The 27,409-nt window shown below is 41.0% G+C and overlaps 1 protein-coding gene and 1 non-coding gene across 9 annotated transcripts in view; one reads left to right on the top strand and one right to left on the bottom strand.

The window, feature by feature from the left end:
• The window catches only part of OCLN (occludin), a 58,860-nt gene extending 36,337 nt beyond the window's left edge, over positions 1–22,523 (top strand). For 7 of the 8 annotated variants that reach the window (XM_055253003.2, XM_055253006.2, XM_055253002.2 and 4 more), the window contains 5 exons: positions 4,106–4,251; positions 13,993–14,208; positions 17,015–17,186; positions 19,459–19,500; positions 21,518–22,523. In XM_055253003.2, the coding sequence (XP_055108978.2) occupies positions 4,106–4,251; positions 13,993–14,208; positions 17,015–17,186; positions 19,459–19,500; positions 21,518–21,619 (678 nt within the window). In that variant the 3' untranslated portion in view covers positions 21,620–22,523. The other variant, XM_063623184.1, reaches the window with a different exon arrangement.
• On the bottom strand, positions 8,256–8,359 carry LOC129468731 (small nucleolar RNA U13). Its single transcript, XR_008652808.1, has one exon. It is a non-coding gene; the product is annotated as a small nucleolar RNA U13 (small nucleolar RNA).
• Positions 22,524–27,409: the final 4,886 nt, after the last annotated feature.

The raw sequence follows: 27,409 nt of genomic DNA, 5'->3' as shown, positions 1-27,409 counted from the left end.
TAAGAGAGAAAGGTCAGCTCAGCGTGCCTCATTGATAAGATACTTGGGTATACAATGTAGGAATAGAACAGTTATCAATGAGGTAACCTTTATGCAGCAAACTTGGGGCTCCCGATTTGTGCCAGACTCTGTGTGGTCCTTTGGAAACTCCAAGAGGAAAGCAGGAGACTGCCTGCCCTTCTGTTTTCTACGTCTAGGTTCTTGGGAAAGTTGTCTAACTGCCTGAGCCACAGCTTCCTCATTTCTGAAAAAGGAACGATATTTGCCTGTAAAGCCATGCCTACAAAATGATCTGTCACTTCAATATTTGGCTCATTGTAAGCAGTCAGATAGTGGTGGCTTAAGCCCAGTCCACTGCCTACTGAAGTGAGATAGGTGAGCAAGCCATTGTACTGTGAGTAAGCCATTGTTCGGCAGTGCATAAGCTATTTGGTGGGAGGTTTGTATGCACAGGTGTAGGGAGATAGCACAGGTTGGTGCCTCATCCAGGAGGGGCTTGTATGAGGAGTAGGTGGTGGCACGTGAGCCAGGAATTGAAACCCCATTAAGGAATAGCTGGCAAAAGGGGAAGGGCATTCTAGCCAGTAAGAAATCTCTGAAAAGATACCCAGACTCTGCTAAAGCTCACGCTGTGAGGAGGAGGTGGGACCTAGAGAAGTATAAAATGGGTTTTTAAGCAAATAAAGGATTTTTAAATTCTGATGAGGTATCGGATTAAGAATAGGCTTTGGTTTGGTGAGGCGTTTACCTGTGAAGCTTGGCAACTTCTGTTGTAAACTTTTTTTTTTTTTTTTTTTTTTTTTTTTTGAGATGGAGTCTGGCTCTGTCGCCCAGGCTGGAGTGCAGTGGCGCGATCTCGGCTCACTGCAAGCTCCGCCTCCCGGGTTCACGCCATTCTCCTGCCTCAGCCTCCCGAGTAGCTGGGACTACAGGCACCCGCCACCGCGCCCAGCTAATTTTTTTTGTATTTTTAGTAGAGACGGGGTTTCACCGTGTTAGCCAGGATGGTCTCGATCTCCTGACCTCGTGATCCGCCCGCCTCGGCCTCCCAAAGTGCTGGGATTACAGGCGTGAGCCACCGCGCCCGGCCTGTTGTAAACTTTTGTTGTAAGGAATTCTGTGGGAACCAAGAGTGCTTCCCTCCCTTCCCTCCTGCGGTGGGATCTGAGCACACTCCGTGGCAGGTCACCCACTGGTTTCGCAGTTGCTGCCAAATTCCACTTTCAGAGGGAAATGATTCTATTCCTTTCTGACTCTGAATGTTAAACAATCAAGAATACCCCTGTGTACTTTGAGGGGTAGGTAAATATCTTTCTGTTTGTGATACTGCCTGGATAAGTCAGGAGAGTGCATCTCATGTTTTAGTGCTACTAAGAATGGGAAACTTAAGATGTAAGGAATATGTATTGTAGGAAGATACACTGCACTGAAGCTGAACCTAATTGTAAGGCTTTATAGTAGCAAAATAATCCAAATAAAGGTCTTCTTCCACCTCCAAATTCTTGTAAAAATTATTTGATCAGATCCAGTGGCCTTAATTCCAAAATCCAGCATCTTTTGAATTTTCACTGTGTTTAAAGGCACTGTGGTAAATGTGATAGCTTGTCACCTCATTTAATCATCAAAATAACTTTATGTACTAGGTAGTTTTCTCCTTTTTTTTTTTTTTTTTTTTTTTTCCAGATGAAAACTGAGGCTTTTATAGAATTTGTGGTTGGCAGACCTGGAGTGATGAGCCCAGATAAGATAATCTGATGCCATCGGTTGTGTGTATACGTATTTGAGACAGGGTCTCATTCTGTCACCCAGGCTGGAGTGCAGTGGCACAATCAGAGCTCACTGCAGCCTCCACCTCTCAGTCTCAAGAGGTCTTCCCATCTCAGCCTCCCGAGTAGCTGGCACTGCAGGCACACGTACCAAACCCTAAAATGCCATTGATCCTATCACAAAGCTAAAGTGGTTCTACCCTTTTGAATAGCAGCTCTTTTTCACAGAAATGATCTGTAGATTTATTTTGATTTTTTTCCACACTTTAATTCTATTCCTTTGCCTTAAAACAACTAAATGATTCATCTAGGGTTAGCACTTGTTTGAGGTCTTTGATTTTTTTTCCAATTTTTTTCTCAATTTCAGAGTGATATGTAATAATTTAAAGACTATTAGGTGAGATGTCAAGAGTGTTGGAGCTGTTACATAAAACATAAAATCTAACAGTGGCCGGGCGTGGTGGCTCACACCTGTAATCCCAGCATTTTGAGAGGCCGAGGTGGGTGGATCATTTAAGGTCAGGAGTTCGAGACCAGCTTGGCCAACACGGTTAGACCCCATCTCTACTAAAACTACAAAAATTAGCCGGGCATGGTGGTGGGTACCTGTAATCCCAGCTACTCGGGAGGCTGAGGCAGGAGAATCGCTTGAACCCAGGAGGTGGAGGTTGCAGTGATCCGAGATCACACCACTGCACTCCAGCCTGGGTGACAGGGTGAGACTCCGTCTCAAAAAAAAAAAAATATATATATGTATATATATATATGTAAAACAGTGTTGGGAGTCTAATTGGCTGTGCTTTTTATGTTTACATTTTTTATCCCAAAGGTTCTGTGGTAAGCCTTCCATGTTAATGTTGACCTAAGGGAAGAAGCTGAGGCAAAATTAATATAGAGAATTTATTTGGGCCAAGGTTGAGAACAGCTGCCTGGGACATGCTTCCAAGCTGCCTTGGGGAGTGCTCCATTCAGCCTTTTTTATAAGCAAGTTCTTAAAGGCAAAAAAGGGGCACAAGGAGTGGGCAGAAACAAAGTTGTTCATCAGGAATTCTCACTGGTTTACAGAAATAACGTTGTTACATCCTCGAGCTATAGCAGGGTTATGGTGCCCAGTGTGTAGCATTGTTAGGTTATGCAGTTTCTGGAGATAACTACATAGCTCAAGGGGGAAGTAGGACTTGATTGCTGTTTGATTTTAATGCCTCTCCAGGCCTGATAAGTTTTAAGAAGGGGCTTACATTCCTCAGATAAGAAGAACCTATATATGTATTTCACATTAAGGCATAATTTCTTTTTTTTTTTTTTTTTTTTTTTTTTTTTGAGACAGTCTCACTGTCTGCCAGGCTAGAGTGCAGTGGCACTATCTCTGCTCACTGCAACCTCCACCTCTCTGGTTCAAGTGATTCTCCTGCCTCAGCCTCCCGAGTAGCTGGGACTACAGGTGCATGCCACCACGCCCGGCTAATTTTTTGCGTGTGTGTATTTTTAGTAGAAACGGGGTTTTGCTATGTTAGCCAGGATGGTCTCGATCTCCTGACCTCGTGATCCACCCGCCTCAGCCTCCCAAAGTGCTGGGATTACAGGCGTGAGCCACCGCGCCCAGCCTATTAAGGCATAATTTCTAATGCATGTTACTTGTGTAGGATGAATTCATTTACACATCAGAATGAAATAAGGAAAGTGAAAAGGGAAGGCACTGATGTTGTGTGATATATTGTGTAGGTTATTAGTAATAGAGCCATTGAGAACGTACATTAAGGGAGAATAAACGAATCTCTTATTAAAAGAGTAGAAGTCAGCTTGAACTTCTTAATTTCTTCTGTGGTTTTAACATTCCACGTTGAGAGGTGAATGGATTAAGAACTACCAGTGTGCTTTGTTCTAGATTAGTGCTTTTCCAAGTGTGGTGCACAGACAGCAACATAGCATTACCTGCGAGCTTGTTAGAAATGAAAATTCTCCTAACCAAGACCTAGCTTAGGTTAAATGAGAATGGTCTTTCTAATGTGGGCATGAGATAATGAGACCAGTCTTCCTAATATGGAGGTGGAAAATTGCCATAGATAATTATTAAACCTAATCACATTAGGATGAGAACTAGGTGATCAGATTTTTCTTCTTGGTAATATACTTGTTTAAACTAGCAGTAGCACTGTTTATATGTCTATTAAAAAGTGGATTTAACTATTAACCTGTAATGATTGCCTTTTTATTATTAGTGTTAATAGCATTTCATGGGCCACATAAATATTAGCTAATGTATATAAGATAATTTTCTTCAGTGTCTTCCCCCTTTTCATTACAAGATAGATAATAACTATCTCTTGGGGTTTTTTAAGGTTAAAAATGTGTCTGCAGGCACACAGGACGTGCCTTCACCCCCATCTGACTATGTGGAAAGAGTTGACAGTCCCATGGCATACTCTTCCAATGGCAAAGTGAATGACAAGCGGTTTTATCCAGAGTCTTCGTATAAATCCACGCCGTAAGTAGCATCTCTCTTGGTTTGATAGACTGAGTGTAAAAATGAGTATTTGCACATAATTGGTTTTTGTTGTTTTTGTGCCTTTCTGCTTAAAAAAGTATCCAGCAGTGCACACAAAAGCTGGATCTGGATCTTGGTATTACAACAATCTTTGCTTTGTTGGTAGAGACGCCTACGGCTACTTGGAAGACCAGGATGAGGAGGGTGGAGTTCTCTTTCCCTTCTAAGTTGAAAATGCTTCTTTTCACTTGCTTGTTTAATTGAAAGGCTGCATTGGGTTCTTTCACTCTAGGAATGTGGTTCTGTTATTTCTGGTTTTGAAGTTTAGGTGAGGGTGAGAGGAAGTTACTGAGCAGAGGTCAGTGCTGTTCTCAGCCTCTCCTTTTGCCTGTAATTGTTGGATCTCATAAACAGAAGGGAGGACATTTCACATTAATCAACCCTGCCCATATACATTTCTGTCAAACTAGAAGACTTCATTTGAATCCAGGAATTGTGGTATTTCTTTTGCTGTGCTAGGTCCTCAGTATTGCTGGGAGATGTGAAACCTCAGTGAACGTCTGGCCTAGAGTAGGTGCCATATGATTATTGAAATGGTATCTCTGTGGTGGAAACACTTACCCTAAAGCTCAGTTCTAATTCCACCTAATGACTAGTGAGAAAAGAATATTGGAGATAATTGGTATGGATGGGGATGTAATTTTTGCGTAAGGATGATAAAGTCGGTATTTTTACATATGTAGTCATGCATTGTTTAACGATGGGAATACTGAGAAGTGTGTCTTTAGGCAGTTTCATTCTTGAGTGAACATCACAGTGTACTTAACACAAACCTAGATGGATAGCCTGCTACGAGCCTAGGCTATGTGGTATAGCTTCTTGCTTTTATGCTACAAATGCAGACAGCATGTTAATATACCAAATACTCTAGGCAGCGGTAATACAGTGGTATTTGTATATCTAAACACAAAAAAGGTACAGTAAATATAAAAGATAAAAAATGGTACATCTTGGCCGGGGCGGTGGCTCACGCCTATAATCCCAGCACTTTGGGAAGCTGAGGCAGGCGGATCACCTGAGGTCAGGAGTTCAAGACCAGCCTGACCAACATGGAGAAACCCCATCTCTACTAAAAATACAAAATTAGCCAGGCGTGGTGGTGCTTGCCTGTAATCCCAGCTACTTGGGAGGCTGAGGCAGGAGAATCGCTTGAACCCAGGAGGCGGAGGTTGTGGTAAGTGGAGATCGTGCCATTGCACTCCAGCCTGGGCAACAAGAGCGAAGCTCCATCTAAAATAAATAAATAAATAAATGGTACATCTTTGTAAGGCACTTACCATGAATGGAGCTTACAGGACTGGAAGTTGCTCTGGGTGAGTCAGGGAGTAAGCGGTGAGTGAATGTGAAGGCCTAGGACATTACTGTACACTTTATAAACATTATACTTAGGCTACACTAAATTTACTAAACGTTTTTCGTCTATAATAAATCTTAGCTTTCTATAATTTTAATTTTTTTGACTCTTTTGTAATAACACTTAAAACACAATCACATGGCTGGGTGCACTGGCTCACGCCCGTAATCCCCACACTTTGGGAGGCCCAGGCAGACGGATCACCTGAGGTCAGGAGTTGGAGACCAGCCTTGCCAAAATGGTGAAACCCCGTCTCTACTAAAAATACAAAAATTAGCCAGGCATGGTGGTGCGTACCTGTAATCCCAGCTACTCGGGAGGCTGAGGCAGGAGAATCACTTGAACCTGGGAGACGGAGGTTGCAGTGAGCTGAGATCGCACCAGTGCACTCCAGCCTGTGTGACAGAGTGAAACTGTCTCAAAAAAAACCAAAAAAAAGAACAACAAAAAACACAATCACAAAGCCTGGCACAGTGGTGCACACCAGCAGTCCTAGCTAATCGAGAGGCTGAGGTGGGAGGGATCATACTGGAGCCCAGGAGCTCAAATCCAGCCTGGGTAATATAGTGAGGCAGGAAAAAAAAAAAGCCAAAAAACCCATACCTACGTTGTATAGATATAGAGAAATATTTTCCTTATTCTATAAGCTTTTTTTTTTTTTTTTTGGTAGAGACATGGTCTCAATCTGTCACCCAGGCTGGGGTGCAGTATTGTGATCACAGCTCACTGTAGCCTTGACCTCCCAGGCTCAAGCGATCCTCCCACTTTAGTCACCTAAGTAGCTGGGACTAGTCACCTCAGTAGCTGGGACTACACATGTGCTCCACCATGCCCAGCTAATTTTTTTTGTAGAGACAGGGTCTCGCTATGTTGCCTAGGCTGGTCTCAAACTCCTGGGCTCAAGCGATCTGCCTACCTTGGCATCCCAAAGTGCTGGGATTATAGGCATGAGCCACCATGCCCTGCCACCAGGCTGTTCTTAGACTCCTGACCTCAAGTGATCCTCCCACTTTGGCCTCCCAAAGTGCTGTTTTCTATGTTTACCATGTAAATTCTATTTTAGATTCTACACTTTTTTGTTAAAAACTAAGATACAGACTGGGTGCAGTGGCTCATGCCTGTAATCTCACCATTTTGGAAGGCTGTAGTGAGCTGTGATTGCACCACTGCCCTCCAGCCTGGGCAACAGAGACACTATCTCAAAAAAAAAAAAAAAACACACACACACAAACCCAAAACTAAGATACAAATATACACATTTGCCTAGGCCTACATCAATATCACTGTCTTCCATTTCCACATCTTGTTGCACTGGAAGGTTATCAGGGCCAATAACACACCCAGAGCTGTCATCTTCCATGGTAACAGTGCCCTCTGGAATACCTCCTGAAGCACCTGCCTGAGGCTCTTTTAGCTTTTTTTCTCTTTCAACTTTTTTTTTTAATAAGTTGAAGGAATCTAATAATAAAAAATATGGTGTAAATACATAAACCAGTAGCATAGTCGTTTATTGTCAAGTATTATATACTGTACGTAATTGCATTTGCCATATACTTTTATTAGTCCCTCATTGAGTGAAATGTCCTTATGACTTTGTGACTGTAATTCTAGAACTCCAAGTTCCTTTGGAGACTGAAAAAGCCCAAAAAACTTCCTTTCAGCTAGTTCGAATGTCTACGTTAAAGGTGTTATCTACTGGAAATAACTTTTTTATTACTTTGAAGTCTTTTTTTTTTTTTTTAGAAGGAGTCTCACCCCGTTGCCCAGGCGGGAGTGCAGTGGTGCGATCTCAGTTCACTGCAACCTCTGCCTCCTGGGTTCAGTGGATTCTCTTGCCTCAGCCTCCTCCTAGTAGCTGGGATTACAGGCACACACCACCATGCCTGGCTAATTTTTGTATGTTTAGTAGAGACAGGGTTTCACGATGTTGGCCAGGTTGGACTCGAACTCCTGACCTTAGGTGATCTGCCTGTCTTGGCCTCCCAAAGTGCGGGCATTACAGGCATGAGCCACCACGCCTGGCCTACTTCGAAGTTTTATCCCCAACACCCAACTCCTGATTAGTGGGCCATGATATATGAGATTTACTCTGTGTGCATAGTTATTTGGTGTTCAGACTTGATCTTGCTGTTGGTTTCAATTGTGAATGATTTGGAGAAAGCACATTTTCTCTGTTCTTTCTTCTCTTTGGATTTTGACAAAAACTAAAGCACTTGAGACTGTTAGGACAGACAAGGGTACACAAGAGAGATGCAATCCTTGTAAGTTTTTTTTTTTTTCGTCATTTGTTTGAGACACTGTTTTACTGTGTCACCCAGACCTATAGTGCAGTGGTGTGATCATAGCTCACTGTGACCTTGAACTCCTGGGCTCAAGCAGTCCTCTTGCCTCATAGCTCACTTTAGCCAGGACCACAGGTGTGTGCCACTATGCCTGGCTAATTTTTTATTTTTATTTTTGTAAAGAAGGGGTCTTGCTTTGTTGCCCAGGATAGTCTTGAACTCCTGGCCTTAAGTGATCCTCCTGCCTCAACCTCTAAAATTTTTAAGCTATGATTTGCAGAACTTTTTTTTTTCTCTGTTCTTTTTCATGTCAGATGGGTAATGTGCCAATATTGTAACAAGATTTGAGGGTGGCACATTTCACACATGCGTGTGAACACCCAATCATCATGCTCAAGAACTATAACAGGACCGATTTGCAGAACTTTCATACATACAAAATGTATATCTATACTGCATCTTGGCACCAGCTGTGCCTCTAAATTGTAAGGCCTGCATGGTTACACAGCATTCCCAGGTGTTGTCCCTTTTCACAAAAACCAAGATAGTTTCACAAATTCATTTGAAATTAATTTGAAAATCTTATTCCTTAAGTATTAATCTTTCTTATTTTTGAGTACTTTATGTAGTGGAAAATTTAAAAGGGACAAAAGGTACCAGCTACCTAGTTCCTCTCCCCAGAGGCAACTAATGTCATCATTTTCTTTTATATTTCTTCAGAGATTTTAAAACATAAAGATACTGGCCAAAGTACATTGATTCCCCCACCCCCCCTTGAAATACTGGCATACCAGAGCTGGGCACAGTGGCTCATGCCTGTAATTCCAGCACTTTGGGAGGCTGAAGTGGGTGGGTTGCTTGAGCCTAGGAGTTCGAGAACACCCTGGGCATTATTGCTAAACCCTCTCTCTACAAAAAATATAAAGATTTGCCAGGTATGGTGGCACATGCCTCTAGTCCTAGCTACTTGGGAGGCTGAGGTGGGAGGATTGATTGAGCCCAGGAGGTCAAGCCTGCAGTGAGCCAAGACCATGCCACTCCACTTCAGTCTGGGTGACAGAGCGAGACCCTGTTTCAAAAAAAAGAAAAAGAAAATATTAGCATACCAAATGTATCATTAGCAATATATTTTATCTTAGATATTGTCCATATCACTATGCAATGAGTTGACTGATTCTGTTTTATTTTTTAAATTATAACCAAGAAGAAGCACTATTCTGTTTTATAGCTGTATAATATTCTATCAAATAGGTATACTTCATTTATTTATTTTATTATGATTTTTTGAGGCAGAGTCTCGCTCTGTTGCCCAGGCTGGAGTGCAGTGGTGCAATCTCAGCTCACTGCAACCTCTGTCTCCCAGGTTCAACTGATTCTCCTGCCTTAGCCTCTCGAGTAGCTGGGATTACAGGCACCCACCACCACGCCTGGCTAATTTTCAGTAGAGGTGGGGTTTTGTCATGTTGGCCAGGCTGGTCTCGAACTCCTGACCTCAAGTGTTCTGCCTGCTTCTGCCTCCCAAAGTGTTGGGATTACTGGCGTGAGCCACCGCACCCGGCTGGTATACTTAATGTATTAATCCTATATGATGCACACTTTCCCCTAATGTTTTGTTATTACAAACCACAAATGTATAAGGAATAACCTTATACATTTATCAATTTATACATACGTGAATGTATCTGGAGGATAAATACTATAGCAGAATTGCTGAGCTAAAATAAGTGTGCATTTTTTCATTTTGATAGATGTAGTAAAAGTTTTATTTCATAAGGGTTGTACTAGTTTCTACTTTGAACTTACGCCCCACAATTTTTTTTGAAGGTCTGGAAAATGCAAACATGATGCTTCATTTTAGAGCCCAGATGAATGGGTGAATGGGAGTGGTACTAAGAGATACGAATGCACAATGTCTCCCCCAGAGCATGGTAATGATGGAAGGATTTTACAGCCTCTGGGGGGCAATAGAAATTGTGAAGTGTTGTTCATGGTAGAGTACTGAGTGCTATAGAGGATTCAGAGGACATCCACTTGAATGGGAATAAGAACACATAAGTCATAGCCTGTCTTTCCTAAGGCATTCTCGCAAGTGCTTAGTAACCCATGAGCACCTCTCTTCCTCACCACTCTAGTGGATAGAGAAGGAATTAGATGGAGAACATTGTGTCCATCCACCCATCCATGCCAAGGATGAGGTAACTCAGTATTAAGATGTTTTTTTCTCCCAACGCATAATGTACATTCCATAAAAAGAGCACTAATCTTGAGTATACAGCTTGGTGAGTTTTCCCATATATGACCACTTAATTCCCACCACCAAGATACATTTTGAGCCCTACATAAGGTCCCCATGTGCCCTTTCTCTATCAATACCCAGCCCAAGGTAACTGCTATTTTGATGTCTGCCACCATCTGTTAGTGAATGTGTTATTATTGGACTTTATATAAAATGGAATCATGCAGTTTACTCTCATATCTGGTTCCTTTTGCTTATAATGGTCCTATACCTTAGAATTTTAAGGCAGTCGGCTATGAGAATTAATCTTGCATCAGGGGACACCAGAATTTAGCTGAAGATGGTTGCCTCTCCAAACTTACTAAACGAACTTGGGAGAGCCCTATTAGGTACACTCTCCACTATCCTGTCCATACCCAGGTTGAATTACCCTTCATAAATCAAGGAAGTTACTGCAATGCAAAACTTTCAAAGAAAGCTGACTCCTTGCATTGCCAAATGAGACCATTGTTTGGTAGCAATAGGCTGGTAGGATGATGTTAGGACTTTTATGCAAGTTAGAGGAATTATAGAAGCCCAGTTTAAACTGGTTTAAGATGGGGCATGGTGGTTCAGGCTGATAATCCCAGCACTTTGAGAGGCCAATGAGGTGGGAAGATTGCTTGAGGCCAGGAGTTTGAGACCAGCCTGGGCAACATAGGGAGACCCTGTCTCAATTAAAAAAAAAAAAAAAAAAATCATGAAAAAAATAGCTTAAGTAAAAGGAGGAATTATCTGAGTCACATGAGGCCCAAGGATGTCTCTAGCTTCAGTCATGGCATAATCGAAGGATTCAGAAGATAGCAGGGCTCTTATGTGCTCTCTTTTATCTGTCGGTATGTTGGCTTTATTCTCAGTTCAGCTTCTGTTGTGACAGGATAACCATCTACATTTATTTATTTATTTATTTTTACTTTTTTAGAGATAGGTTCTCACTGTTTCACACAGGCTGGAGTCCAGTGGTGTGATCATAGCTCACTGAATCCTCAAATTCCTGCACTCAAGTGATCCTTCTGCCTCAGCCTCCTGAGTAGCTAGTACTACAGATGCATACAACCATGCCTGGGTTTTTTGTTGTTGTTTTTGGTTTTTTTGAAATGGAGTCTTGCTCTGTCACCCAGGCTGGAATGTGTTGGTGCAATCTTGGCTCATTGCAACCTCCACCTCCCAGGTTCAAGCGATCCTCCCACCTCAGCCTCCTGAGTAGCTGGGATCACAGGCTTGCACCACCATGCCCAGCTAATTTTTGTATTTTTAGTAGAGACGGGTTTCACCATGACTGGTCTCAAATTCCTAACCTCAAGTGATCCCCCTGCCTCGGCCTCCCAAAGTGCTGGGATTATACAGGTGTGAGTTACTGCACCCGGCCGGCTTGTTCTTTTTATTCTTCAGTCGTTTGTTTTATTCTCTCTCACACTCCTTCACGCTGCCTTTATTGCTCCTACCTCGCCCTGACTGTCAGCAGAATTGTTGTGCACTTTCCTCCACCCCTGTTTTGCAGCCTCCGTGAGAACATGGACCTGGTCTTCCCAGGGTCACCTGGCTCAGTACTCTATGCATGTCAGGTGTTCAGGACAATTACTGAATTGAAAACACATGCATAAGAATCCTTCTTTTCTGATTACACACAGAATCAGTGAAGGCAGAGAAACAACCCATGATCAACAATGCCATGACTATTAGAATGACATTTGTTATACATGCTGTATTTTAGAGCTGCCACCATTATTGGGAGGCATATCTAAGTCTTGCTAATCAGAGAACATTCTCCTGGCTTCAAGGATGACAGTGACCCGAAAAGGGCCAATCAGAATCTTTTTGCTATGTAAGCTTTGGGAAAGAAAACTTCATGCTGGGCTGGGAAGATCACTGCAGCTTGGGAAATGTGGAAGGCCCAGCCTAGTCAACAGAGTGAGACCCTGTCTCTACAAAAAAATTAAAAATTAGCCCAGTGTGGTGTTGCTCACACCTGTAGTCAATACTTTTCTTGTGAAACATTTTGCTTTTAGCTTTCATGCTAGATCAAGTATGTTAATATTTTAAAGGGCTGTAGAAGGAGGGGAGAAAAACTTCAAAGGTAAAGATATATCAATATCTAATATCATAAAAATTCTGGCAGGAGGCCTACTTTGATGTTTTACTTTTTGTTTTTATGTTTGTTTTTTTTTCTAATTTCTTTTGCCCTTTAGTTTCCTCCCTCTTTGGCCCCACCCCTAAAATAAATCCACTGCATTCTAAAGGTTTTGTTTTTCTACCTCAAAGAAGAAGCATAGTACCTGGCAGTTTTGGCAGAGTGTCTAGGAACTTGTTAATCATTGACTCATGGAGAAAGTCACATTTTCCCTCCATTAGAAGTAACATTAGTATAGCACACAAAGCCATATTACCTGAATAAATTTTTTTTTTTTTTTTTGAGACAGAATCTCGTTCTGTGGAGTGCAGTGGTGCGATCTCAGCTCACTGCATTCTCTGCCTCCTGGGTTCAAGCAATTCTTCTGCCTCAGCCTCCCAAGTAGCTGGGATTACAGACGCCTGCCACTATGCACTAATTTTTGTATTTTTTGTAGAGATGGGGTTTCACCATGCTGGCCAGGCTGATCTTGAACTCCTGGCCTCAAGTGATTCGCCCACCTCAGCCTCTCAAAGTGCTGAGATTACAGGTGTGAGCCACCGCCCCCGGCCATAAATCTTGAAAGAAGAAATAAATACTACCCCCACCTGCATCTACACACACATACCCCAAAGTTTAGAGTCTGCAAGAAATTGTGTGCTTAGAAATCTAGGACTCTGATAACAGTTAAAGCAAAGCACATGTGGATCACCTAGAAAAGGGACCAAACCTGGAAGATAAAGCTCAGTAAGATAGTTTATGTAAATTGGCAGCAAAAAGAAACGCTTCAGATGTTTTAAATAGTTGATTGGAATGGCAAGGCTGATGCTTGGAAAGTCTTAGGCCCATTCTTTGGTGTTTTCATTTCTGTTCTTGTCCTTTTCTACAAGAAAATGAAACTTCTTTTACTCAGAAGCAGTTCCCACTTTCAACTTTGGTATTTTATTCCTCAGTTAGGGTTATTTTCATGTTTGTGTCCGAAACATTATGCAGTTGTGATGCAACTTTAAATAATTGTATTAGAAACAAATAATAAGTGTGTAATGGTAACCCTTCTAGTCATTCTACATGGCTTCAGGATTAACAGCAATTTTAAAAAGAATCCTAAAGGAACTCTTTAATTTATTGCAATGTAAAGCTTTTTAATTTTTTAGTTTAGATATTTAGTTTATTTTGCAAGATTTTATCTTAATATGATAATTGATATATGGTAGTATAAGATTAATATTACAAAGAGCATGTGTGCATTCTTCCCCACGCAGCATTCCAGGGAACTAGAAGAGCCTGTAGAAAAGAATGATCACTATTTTCCTGACAGCCTTTGTAGAGTAAGTCCCTGGCACAGGTCAAGTAAACACCTCTTATAGATCAGCCTGAACTTTTAAAAATGAAAGCTGAGATCCGTTGTACTTAGGAGGTATAAAAATGGTTACTCCCCTTTAAATTGGAACCTACTACTTGTGTGTATTAGAGGACTCTGAACTGCTGTCAAATTGAATGCAGAAAATGAGGCATCTGCTCAGTGTTGAGCATCTGAAGTCCTCGCGTGAGTGCACCTGCGTGCAGATGTCTCCTAGTGTTTATTATGGCTGTGCTCTGTGATTACAGTGCACTGGCAAAGGGTTGTAGTGTACTGAACAATGATGCTTGTTTTTATTAGGGTTCCTGAAGTGGTTCAGGAGCTTCCATTGACTTCGCCTGTGGATGACTTCAGGCAGCCTCGTTACAGCAGCAGTGGTAACTTTGAGACACCTTCAAAAAGAGCACCTGCAAAGGGAAGAGCAGGAAAGTCAAAGAGAACAGAGCAAGATCACTATGAAACAGACTACACAACTGGCGGCGAGTCGTGTGATGAGCTGGAGGAGGACTGGATCAGGTACCGACACAGCTCTCCTTTTCCGGGGCCACGTGCACCTTCTGATAATTAAAGGAGACCAACCAGGTGTTGGAGTTACTGCCTCCCAAATTGAGGTCACTGGTGTAATTTCATTCTTTGCCAACCAGGACTGGAGACAGTGTTTTTGTGTGGTGTTGGTTGGTTTTTTCCTTAGCACCCTTTTGTGATAAAGTTTGAAGTGGAGAGAATGTTTGGCAGTAACCATGTCTTTGAACTTTGGCAGTAACCACTTTGAACTTTCCACAGTGTGGCTGGTGAACTTCACCAGTGCTCTTTCTTATACCAATAGTCACGGAAGAAAGGTCTCCTAGCACTTTGGGAGGCTGAGGCTAAGAGTTCAAGACCAGCCAGGCATAGTGGTGTGGGCCTGTAGTTCCAGCTACTCTGGAGGCTGAGGCTGAGGCAGGAGGATTGCTTGAGCCCAGGAGTTCAAGGCTGTAGTGAGCTATAATTGCATCATTGCACCCCAGGCTGGGCGATAGAGCTAGACTCTGTCTCAAAAAACAACCAAAGAAAGGCCTTTCAAATAAATAAAATCCAGGTATAGAGGAACTTTGTTTTACTGATTATAAAATTCCCAGACCAGGGCTATGGTTTTCCTTTGGCATTACTTTTTTTTTTCTTGAGACGGAGTCTTGCTCTGTTGCCCAGGCTGGAGTGCAATGGCACGATCTCGGCTCAGTGCAACCTCTTCCTTCCGGGTGCAGGCGATTCCTGCCTCAGCCTACCAAGTAGCTGGGATTACAGGCGCCCACCACCATGCCTGGCTAATTATTGTATTTTCAGTAGAGACGGGTTTCACCATGTTGGTCAGGCTGATCTTGAAAATCCTGACCTCAGGTGATCTGCCCGCCTCGGCCTCCCAAAGTGCTGGGATTACAGGAGTGAGCCACCGCGCCTGGCCGGCAATTATTTTTTAAATTAAGCTTAAAATGATAAGACCATAGTTTCTTTTAAAGTTTAATCCAAAGAGTTTCGTAAACAATTGAGGTAACAATTTAGTGTTCAGCCACAGTTGTGGTTAAGTTTCTTTGTGTTTTGGTGGTTTTGTTACAATCCATTCACCATCACCAAATGTATTTGTGTATGATGTGTAGCCTTCCTGTGCCCAAGTATTCTGGGGACTAAGACGCACATCAGAAACATTTGCAATGTGAATGGTAATCAAAACATTGCTTCTCAGAGAGTGAGGAAGGATAGGTGGGGCATGGATAGCTTGAGATCCCCTTTTCACTGATGATTCTGATACTTTTATCTTCCCCTCTCCCCTCAAGAGTTTTTGGCCTGGCTTAGCCATCTATCTGTAAAATATTCACCTAACTTGTATCATGGAAGATTTAACTGAAAACTTTTTTTTTTTTTTTTTTTGAGATAGAGTCTCACTCTGTTGCCCAGGCTGGAGTGCAGTGGCATGATCTCGGCTCACTGCAACCTCTGCCTCCCAGGTTCAAGCAATCCTCCTGCCTCAGCCTCCCGAAGAGCTGGGATTACAGGCATGTGCCACCACATCCAGCTAATTTTTGTTGTTTTAATAGAGACAGGGTTTCACCATGTTGGCTGGGCTGGTCTCAAACTCCTGACCTCAGGTGATCCACCCACCTCGGCCTCCCAAAGTGCTGGGATTACAGGGGTGAGCTACCATGCCCAGCCTGAAAATTTTCAAAATCCAAAATTCTTGTTTCCCTTTTGATCAAATCATTTAAATTTCTCCCCTCTGTAAAATGAAGATGTTAGATTGTTAGATCTAAAGTTTGAAATTCCACATCATTGTGAAACTCCAGTCCTGTGAAAGGATTCAGAGTATTTTCTCTATGGATTATGGGTTAATGGCATCATCTTCCTATGTAAGGAATAGCTGGTATATTGAGAAATAGATATGATACAAAATTTCAGTTTTTCTTCTTTATACTTTAATGAATTGCCAGATTATTTTAACATTGAGCACATGTTTTTATACATGTACATTTTTAATGTCTATTTTTATTGTGAAAGAAGTAGATAAGCTATTTCCACTTCGGAAAAACAAGAGCAAAAAATAAATAAACCAGTCTGAAAACTATGGGTGGTAGCAGGAAACAGCCACTTCCAGTCAGCTGTGCTGCCACTGTGGTGATCAAAGCGGACTTTGTGTTCCAGAATTCCAGTTTTAAGACTTAAAACAGGGCAGGCATGGTGGCTCACTCTTGTAATCTCAGCACTTTGGGAGGCTGAGGCAGTTGGATCACCTGAGGTCAGGAGTTTGCGACTAGCCTGGCCAACGTGGTGAAACCCTGTCTCTACTAAAATAAAAAAATTAGCCGGGCGTGGTGGCAGGCACCTGTAATCCCAGCTACTGTGGAGACTGAGGCACGAAAATTGCTTGAACCCGGGAGGTGGAGGTTGCAGTGAGCCGAGATTGTGCCACTGCACTCTAGCCTGGATGACAGAGTGGGCTTTGTCTCAAAAAAAAGAAAAACTTTATAAACATAGTAGTCCATTATTGATATTGTGTATGGAAAATAAATGAGTTCCTATGACTTGTACCTTCAATTTTATAAATGATTTTCAAAATTATTTATGCAAATTATGTAGGCATAGTTTTTATTTTTTTTAAAATGAGCAGTAATATATAGTCACTCTTAATAGAACTTATTTGTATTCTATCTCTTTCCCCATAAGAAACAAAAAGGAAACAAGAAAATGTCATTCTCCATACCCAACCAGCTTTACTATCTTTGAGGAAGGAGCATTGAATTTTATGTCTGCTAAGGATACATATGTAGTCATTTTCTCTCTCACCTTTTAGGGAATATCCACCCATCACTTCAGATCAACAAAGACAACTGTACAAGAGAAATTTTGACACTGGCCTACAGGAATACAAGAGCTTACAATCAGAACTTGATGAGATCAATAAAGAACTCTCCCGTTTGGATAAAGAATTGGATGACTATAGAGAAGAAAGTGAAGAGTACATGGTAAATTCAACCTGATATTTGTATATTAAACAGAATTTGAATCTAATCTGTGGAGGTACAGCATCCTTTATATTAATATTGATAAAAATGTGCTAGTAATTATCAAACTGCAGTTTCATTGAAGAATAGTTGAGATTGGGTTTTGGATGAAATTCTTTTCTAATAGAAGACTGTACTAATGTGTAATAGTTAATAATTACAAAGCACTATTCTGTGTTTTTTTTTTTTTGTTTTTTTTTTTTTTTTTGAGGTGGAGTCTCGCTCTGTCGCCCAGGCTGGAGTGCAGTGGCGTGATCTCAGCTCACTGCAACCTTTGCCTCCTGGGTTCACGCCATTCTCCTGCCTCAGCCTCCCAAGTAGCTGGGATTACAGGCGCCTGCCACCACGCCCGGCTAATTTTTTGTATTTTTTTTTTTTTTTTTAGTAGAGATGGGGTTTCACCATGTTAGCCAGGATGGTCTCGATCTCCTGACCTCGTGATCTGCCCATCTTGGCCTCCCAAAGTGCTGGGATTACAGGCGTGAGCCACCGCGCCCAGCCCCTACAAAGCGCTATTCTATGTACATCTGTCCTTTCCTATTTAAAATAAAATAGCCAGGCTGGGCATGGTGGCTCATGGCTATAATCCCCACACTTTGGGAGGCCAAGGCGGGTGGATCACCTGAGGTCAGGAGTTTGAGAATAGTGTGCCCAACATGGTGAAACCCTGTCTCTACTAAAAATAGAAAAAATAGCAGGGTATGGTGGCAGACACCTGTAATCCCAGCTACTCAGGAGGCTGAGACAGGAGAATTGCTTGAACCTGGGATGGGGGAGGTTGCAGTGAGCCAAGATTGTGCCATTGCACTCCAGCCTGGGCACCAGAGTGAGACTCCATCTCAAAAATTAATAATAATAATAATAATAATAATAATAATAATAATATAGCCCTATTATCTTTCCTATTTATAAAGCCATTCATTCTTTCTGTAGAAAAGAACTTAAGCGGCCGGCCATGGTGGCTCACGCCTGTAATCCCAGCACTTTGGGAGGCCGAGGCAGGTGGATCATGAGGTCAGGAGATCGAGCCCATCCTGGCTAACACAGTGAAACCCCGTCTCTACTAAAAAAAAAAAAAAAAAAATACAAAAAATTAGCCCAGCGTGGTGGCGGATACATAAAAAACTTAAAACTAAGCAGGTCTTTATCATTAATATAAAAAAAACTTGCTGTTGAGTAAGAAAATCCAGAAATAAGCAGGGCAAGAAAGTTTTTTTGTTTGTTTGTTTTTAAAGATAAAACCCCACAATAAGAGTATGTCAAAGGGACACAGGATGCAACTGAAAGTTCCCAACGGTCAAAGTGAGAACAATTAGAGCTACAAAATAAAGCAGGCTTGGATTATAATTCACAGTATAAAAAAAACTAAAATCTACTTTTTAGTTTTGATGTATTCACATCTTTATATAGTTAGATTTATGTATTTCTTCTTTGGTTTCTATAGGGTGTTACAGATCTTTCTTAATTTAGTGAACATTTATTGATCACTTATTTTTCTTTGATGATGTGGAAATGCTGGGGCTAGAGACATAAAATCTTGTTCCCACCCTAAAAGAGCTCCTATTTTAAGAAAAAAAACTGACATCTAAACAATTTAGACAATATGATTAATGCTGTATTTGCATCATGTGTAGAAAGCACTATAACTAACTGCCCATAGAAGAAATAAAGTCTTTGGAGGCTTCACAGTGAGGGAATCATTAAGAGTTTTCCAGACAGAAGGGTGCGGGGAGGTGCATGATTACAGCCATACGGAAAACATGATTGAAATCCTGAAGCATTTAACATGTCTCAGTTTTTAAAGGAGTTGCTGATGATGGGTGCTGAGACTGGAAAGGTAGGAAACTGGATGAGGGGAGAAGTTAACGGGAAGCTCAGACCAGTTGTGTAGTGGGATATTACCTGATCAGCGCTCTGTGTTATAAAAGATCTTCCTGGTGTCAGTGTAGCATGGGGACTGGCATGAGGAGAGATAAGAAGTAGCAGAACAGATAGTTACCTGCCTATGTGAGTGGAATGTGAAAGATACAGTATCATAAATGTCTCTTCACTGAATTCCTTCAGACCTTCCTGCTGATCATGAGTTTTAAGAGCTTTAAGACTTCGTTCTTTTAATTGCTTATATTTTTGTCATAAGCTGTCATTTTTAGCTCCAAAGTATAACATCAGGAATGTTACTTTTAAAAGAGAAAATGCCCCAGTAAACATACTCTTTTGTGTCTGTCATTAATAGGCTGCTGCTGATGAATACAATAGACTGAAGCAAGTGAAGGGAGTAAGTATCCGAGATTGTTCTTTTAGGAAGAACTTTCTTCTTTTTTTTTTTAATTCCCATACCTACTCATCTGGAGGAAGAGCTTTTCTATTACATGTTTTTCATTTTTTATTTTATGTATTTTTTAAAAGTTGAAGTATACATACAGAAAAGCCTATAAATCAAAGTGTATAACATGGTGAATTTTCACAATGTAACCACATACCTGTGTATGCAGATCAAGAAATATATTTCCGAGTACCTCCCCATCCCCGGCACCCCCACCCTCACTTGTACTCCTTTCCAGTGTTTACACTCTCTCCAGAGGGGTCCATCGTGCTCACTTCTAACATCATGGAGTTTTGTCTATCTTGCACATTACATAAATGGAACCATACAATACGTATTTTGTGTGTGATTTCTTTTGCTCAGTATGGTGTTCGTAAGGGTGCATTTGTGGTTCATTACTATTATTTTTTTTAGATGGAATCTTGCTCTGTTGCCCGGGATGGAGTGCAGTGGCGCAGTCTTGGCTTACTGCAGCCTCCCCCTCTCAGGTTCAAGCAGTTCTCCTGCTTCAGCCTAGCTGGGATTGCAGGCACGCACCACCATGCCTGGCTAATTTTTGTATTTTTAGTAGAGACATGGTTTCACCATGTTGGCCAGGCTGGTCTTGAACTCCCAACCTCAGGTGATCCCCCTGCCTTGGCCTCACAAATTAGTCAGGTGTGGTGCCACATGCCTGTAATGCATGTAATCCCCATGCTGGGATTACATGCATGAGCCACCATGCCCAGCCATGGTTCATTAATTTTTTTTTTTTTTTCTGAGACAGTGTCTCATTCTGTCACCCAGGCTGGAGTGCAGTGGCACAATCTCGGCTCACTGCAACCTCTGCCTCCTGGGTTCAAGCAATTCTCCTGCCTCAGCCTCCCGAGCCGCTGGGATTACAGGCAAGCACCACCACACCTGGCTAATTTTCCTATTTTTAGTAGAGATGGGGTTTTACCATGTTGGCCAGGCAGGTCTCAAATTCCTGGCCTCAAGTGATCCACCTGCCTCAGCCTCCTAAAGTGCTGGGATTACAGGCGTGAGCCACCACGGCTGGCCGGTTGATTAATTTTTATTGCTTTGTAGTATTGTATATAAAACGCAAATTTATTCATCCATTCTATTGTTAATGAACATTTGGGTTGTTCCCAATTTTTGGCATTTAAAAATATTGCAGCTTCATACATATTTGTAAATGTTTGAATGTAGAAGTGATGGGCATTTGTCTATCCAGCCTTAGTAGATACTGTCAAATGGCCTTCCAAAATAGTTGTACCAGTTTACATTCCCACCAACCACTATAGACTCCTGTTGCCCTATATCCTTGCTAACACTTGGCATGGACAGTCATTATTGACTTAAAACATTAAAAAAATTATATTAAAATTTTTGTAAATTACTTATCCAGGTGCTGTGGTTACGTGCCTGTAGTCCTAGCTACTAGCGAGACTGAGGCAGAAGGATCCCTTGAACCCAGGAGTTCAAAGCTGCAGGGAGCTATAATTGTACCACTGCACTCCAGCCTGGGCAATAGGATGAGACCCTTTCTAAAAAAAAAAAAAATTCCAAATTACAGGCATCATGATTTGCAATAGAGTTTAAAGGGTATACAGTAAAATTTCCCATCTCTCTTATCCCCTATTCAGCTTCCCTTTCCCCAGTCAACTGAGATCACCAGTCTCTTGTTCTACTTACAGTTTTAGATGACGTGTTAGCAAAAAGGCCGGTAAGTTTTCTTGGTCATTTTACAGATTTTTAGAAATGAGGGTATCCTTTGGAAAAACCCAGCTTAGAAGACAGAACTGAGCAAATAGAATCAGCTGCCTGTGTGGTTAGTGATACTGCCAGGCACCTTGAGTATTTTACTTCAATTAACACTCCCAACAATTCTCTGACTAAATATTCCATTTTTTTGTTCACCTCTGCCTTCCCAGCAGACCTGTTTTCATTTTGTTGAATTTATGTGATTCATTTTCTCCCTTTTTAGTCTGCAGATTACAAAAGTAAGAAGAATCATTGCAAGCAGTTAAAGAGCAAATTGTCACACATCAAGAAGATGGTTGGAGACTATGATAGACAGAAAACATAGAAGGCTGATGCCAAGTTGTTTGAGAAGTTAAGTATCTGACATCTCTGCAATCTTCTTAGAAGGCAAATGACTTTGGACCATAACCCAGGAAGCCAAACCTCTGTGAGCATCACAAAGTTTTGGTTGCTTTAATGTCATCGGTATTGAAGCATTTTATAAATAGCTTTTGATAATCAACTGGGCTGAACACTCCAATTAAGGATTTTATGCTTTAAACATTGGTTCTTGTATTAAGAATGAAATACTGTTTGAGGTTTTTAAGCCTTAAAGGAAGGTTCTGGTGTGAACTAAACTTTCACACCCCAGACGATGTCTTAATACCTACATGTATTTGTTTGCATAGGTGATCTCATTTAATCCTCTCAACCACCTTTCAGATAACTGTTGTTTATAATCACTTTTTTCCACGTAAGGAAACTGGGTTCCTGCAGTGAAGTCTCTGAAGTGAAACTGCCTGTTTCCTAGCACACACTTTTGGTTAAGTCTGTTTTATGACTCCATTAATAGTAAATTCCCTGGCCTTTCATATTTTAGCTACTATATATGTGATGATCTACCAGCCTCCCTATTTTTTTTCTGTTATATAAATGGTTAAAAGAGGTTTTTCTTAAATAATAAAGATCATGTAAAAGTAACAAATGTGTGAAATTTAAAGATTGTAAATATATATTTACTTTTTTAAGATCAAAGTTTAAACCCAGTGGTTAGAATTTTGTGTATTTTTAAATACTTTTTATCTTTTATGGTTTACATGCATTTTTTTAAAAACCAACTAGACCTTTTCATTATATCAGAATATCTGATTACATTTATAATTCAATTGTGACTTGAACTGTATCTTACAGGAATGTTCATTTCTATAAATATTTTATAAGGTATTAAACCTGGTGTTTTCTTTCCATAATAACCTGTTTGATGTTGTTAGTGCTGTTAACATACAGCTGTGGAAAACCACACTCAGGAGTTGTATCTGTTGTTGTTTATACTCTTTTGGGTGCTGTGCTGGTTAGTCGTTTCCCATTCCTTTGGCTGTAAGAATGCTGATATGTCTGGAAATAGAATGCTATACCACGAAATACCAAATAATTTCAAATGGTGCCCTTAAATTGTATCACTTTTTTAAAAATTCAGATTGTTACTAGTAAAATTAGTTGATAGCACTATGCTGACCAAGTTGATTGTGATCATCCCAGCTTAGACTTTTCTAAAAACCTTTTTTTTAGAATAATCTATAAACTGACCTTTAGTATGCATTTCAGATATTTAGGTATATACTTTTTCTTTTTTTTTTTTTTTGAGACAAGAGTCTCACTCTCACCCAGGCTGGAATGCAGTGGTGCTGTCTTGGCTCATTGCAACCTCCACCTCCCGGGTTCAAGCGATTCTCCTGCCTCAGCCTCCCGAGTAGCTGGGACTACAGGTGCCCATCACCATGCCCGGCTAATTTTTGTGTTTTTAATAGAGACGGGGTTTTACCATATTGGCCAGGCTGGTCTTGAACTCCTGACCTTGTGGTCCGCCTGCCTCGGCCTCCCAAAGTGCTGGGATTACAGGCGTGAGCCACCACGCCTGGCCTAAGTGTGTATGTGTGTGTGTGTGTGTTGTGTGTATATATATATATATATATATTTTTTTTTTTTTTTGAGATGGAGTTTTGCTCTTGTTGAACAGGCTGGAGTGCAATGGCATGATCTCAGCTCACCGCAACCTCCGCCTCCCAGGTTCAAGCAGTTCTCCTGCCTCGGCCTCCCGAGTAGCTGGGATTACAGGCATGTGCCACCACGCCTGGCTAATTTTTTTTGTATTTTTAGTAGAGACGGGGTTTCTCCATGTTGGTCAGGCTGGTCTCGAACTCCTGACCTCCCTCAGGTGATCTGCCCACCTCGGCCTCCCAAAGTGCTGGGATTAGAGGCGTGAGCCACTGCGCCTGGCCTATAATTTTTGATAGATGATTTTGAATTATTTTCTGGAGTTAAAATTTTGAATGTTTCCATTATATCACTGATTTATTTCTGCAAATTGAATAAATTCTTAATTTTCTGCATGCTGCACATAATACAAAAGGTATTTTCATAGCTTTTGGATTTATACCAAATGAAAAGGACTCTGTTGATGAGCACCTTTAACTGATTTTTCTGTGTTAAATTTTTAACAATTTGTTCTTGGAAGTCAGTTCATGAAGATAAGTTTGTCAGTATTTTCACAAAACAAAACTATTCAGCTGAATCCAGAAAGTGAAACAGCAAGAATTTGCATTGTAAAATTGTGTTATAAAATTGGACTTTGAAATTTCAAAAATAAGAAAAATTTTCACATGTGTTTATACTAAATACCATTTTAGGAAACCAGGATCAGAATGTTTCTGTTGGTGTTGGCATTAACTAGCTGGATGTAAATTTGAAAAGCTACTCAAGCAGTTTCCTAGTCTAGAAAGTCAGAGGTTTAGATTAGATTTCCAACATCCCCTCCATTTCTGACCTGTAGTTCTTGTCTGGAATTCTGCCTTGTTATACACTATTGTTCTAAGGAGTTTATTGTGATAGCACATAGTTCATTTTGTAAAGATTCCCTGCGTATAAAGTGATGCCCTACATATGTGACTTTGTATTAAAAGTATATAGGATCATTATTTTATTTTGAAAAATTTAAATACAGAAAAGTATAAAATATAAGTACCATCCACCCAGAAATAACATGTGTTAATGTTTTGTCATATGTGCTTTATATTTTTTGAAATAAAGTGAAGTCAAGTAGTATTTATAGTAAATAAGTTATATACACATAAGTACATATATGATATTTAATCCTCACAACGATCTTTTGACATGTGACCATTTCTTCTTATTCTTTTATAGACAAGGAACTAATAATATGATAGATTAACTGGCCATTGTCACACTAGCAAGTGGCAAAACAAGGGATTAGGATCTTGGTCTCTTGAACTGTTAGAGTCTATACTTGCATCCTGTGTTGACTTTGTTAATGGATTGGATAATGTGAGATCACTCTGATGTAAATAAAGTATCCTATATTAATTTTGAGTGCATTGTAACATAAATGCTTCCTGTGAAATATCTGTAAAGACCTGAATGGGTACATGTGTGTAAAGAAGAATCAGGGCAGAAAAGTGCTTTTATCATGGCTCCAGGGACCTTAGCTTCAGTTAGTGTTGTGAGAATTCCTCACACAAGGACATTCTCCTAGCTTCAGCATCAGGATGGAAGTGGTTCCCATCTGGACTTTTTCAAAGACTCAGCTGGAGGAATCAGAATTCATAATTTCCTGGCAGCTCATGATTCTGCTACACTACACCATGCCATCTCTTGTGTGAAAGGACAAATTTGATGGAGGACTACGTCATCCCTCATGCGTTTCTTATTGTCTACATTTATTCTAATGGGAAGAAGTGAGCAAAAACACCTCAATAATTTGGGTAGTTTTTAGAAAACCTTGTGTTAGTAAATTAGAATAGTGTCACTTGGGCATTATGAGAAAGCATGAATACATAACTAGGGTTTTGTGTATGACTACAACGAAATGCAGAACGGTGTCTCCAAAAGGTTTCCAGTTGCTACCACAAGACCTGCTTGGTATTGCCTACATGTGTTGTCCTATTTTTGCTTTGCCCTTCTGCAGTTACTTGCTGTGGGACCTTGGAGAAATTAACTTAGCCTCTCTGTACTTCAGTTTTTTGTATCTGTAAAATATATTTGTAATAATCTCATAGTTAAGAAGGTAGTTAATGTGTGACTCAGTCCTTGTCTAAAAGTAAATATGCCTAGCTACCCCTATCTTCCAAAGCCAGAAGGTGAAACTTTAACAAGTTTTCTAAAAGCAAATTGTGTTTTTTAAAGTGCATGTATCATCCAATCCCATATGATTGATCTGTGCTGGGTACAGCCTTAGAATGTAAATTCTTTTGAATTCTAGGCAGAGAATGCAGGATTGGCATTCTAAATATTTGTACATGATAAATGCTTCTTTAGGTTAGAGCAAATAGTTTACATATCAAGATCACGATTGTTAGATACTGTTGTCAATTACAGAGGTTTTAGATGAGGCTTTCTGGAATGATTTAGTCTCCCTGTAAGGGAGCTGTCTATTGGAATAGACAGGTTCACCTCTCCCAGTCTTTCAAGTTGCATGCTTTTTATATCTGTTTGATTGCGCTGGCTGAGCTGATTGTGAATGTCCTAACCCTGTTGACTGTGTCTGGCCACTCATGGGCAAAGAACAGATTATTCCATTCTTTATAGTTGTCTTTTAGTTTTACAAGTTGAAAAAACATCTGAGTAGGTTAGATAATTTATTCTACCACTTTGTACATGATTAGAATATGTCAGTCATAATCACGCCGAGATTATGGATTTATGCATATTTTTTGCTTTAGTACCATTCCTAGTTGAATCTTAACATCCATGTCTAAAATCTATACAGAGCAAATATTACAGTTGGGAAAACTTTCAGTCTCCTCTCTTCGCAAATATGCTTTGTATTTATTGGGGAGTCCTCTATCCTTTTCCTGGTTTTCCTTAAAGTCTTCCCAGGGTGATGGATAACAAACATAAGAAACTTGGGGCTTGGGATTCCTCTAGGCTGTTTGTCCTAGAGGAATGCATCCCATCTTGCAAATAGGATGGTCAATTAAGATGGAAGGAAGCAAAAGTGTGGATAGGAAGGAAGGGCACAAAAGGAAAAGTGTGGAATTTGTGTGTGAGTCCTCTAATGAGGTCAAAGGTGGGAGGGAGGCAAGCATGGAAGCTTCCTGGCACTGCGATACTAATTTCCCCTCCTCTCCCTTTTAAAATCTTGTCTTCTGGGAGGAAATGAGACTGTTTACGGAGTTCCCACTAAGTCCTGTAGGGTTGGTGGAGACAACCCCATTTTACACATTAGTTCATAGACTTGGGTTGTGACTTGCTTGAGGTCACCCAGCCAGTGTGTCAGAGCCTGATTTTAAATCCAGGGCTGTTGTTTCCACTGCTATGCAAGATACCTTCTGTTTATATTTTTGAGGGAGACAACAGAGATGGGAAGAATTTTTAACAATAAAGGCAATGGAGGGGATGAATATGCTGTTGGGGAAGGAAAGAGGCCCCAGCTTCTGCGGTTCCTTTCTGTTATTCCTAATCCTTTTCTCATCTGGGGGTGCACTGCCTCTCCATTTCTCAAGTATGGGAAATGCCAGTAATTCCACTTGTGTTAATTGGCAGTCAGACAACTTGTCCAAAACTGAACTGATCTTACCCACCCCGCCAACATTTCAATAATTGCAACCCCACCCTTTCAGTTGCTCAGCTAAAGACTATGGAGGTATCCCTGATTCTTTTTTCATAACACACATCCAGTGTATCGGTAAGATTTAGAATTCAGTCACTTCTCACCAGCTGCTGGTCCAAGCCATCACAATCCCCCCAAAATTCTTAACAGTGCTCACAGCCTCTCCTCCCCACCTTACCCTTCTGATTGAAGCTGCCACCACTCATCCCCTGCTCACTCCTGCAGTCGTCAAAGACCCCAATGCACTTCTACCTCAGGGCCTTTGCACTTGCAGCTCTCTTTGTCTGAAGAGTTTTTCACCTAGGTATCAGCAGGGTTAACACCCTTCCTCATTCAGGTCATGGCTTAACTGTCTTCCCAGCGAGGACTCCTCTGACCACCCTATTTTATTTTTTGAGATGGAGTCTCTGTCACCTAGGCTGGAGTGCAAGGTGCAACCTTGGCTCACTGCAACCTCTGCCTCCTGGATTCAAGCGATTCTCCTACCTCGGCCTCCCGAGTAGCTGGGAT

Source organism: Symphalangus syndactylus, chromosome 18 (assembly GCF_028878055.3).
Source record: "Symphalangus syndactylus isolate Jambi chromosome 18, NHGRI_mSymSyn1-v2.1_pri, whole genome shotgun sequence".
Lineage (NCBI taxonomy): Eukaryota > Metazoa > Chordata > Mammalia > Primates > Hylobatidae > Symphalangus > Symphalangus syndactylus.
Note: the sequence above shows the minus strand (reverse complement) of the source record. Positions and strands in the feature narration are given on the sequence as shown.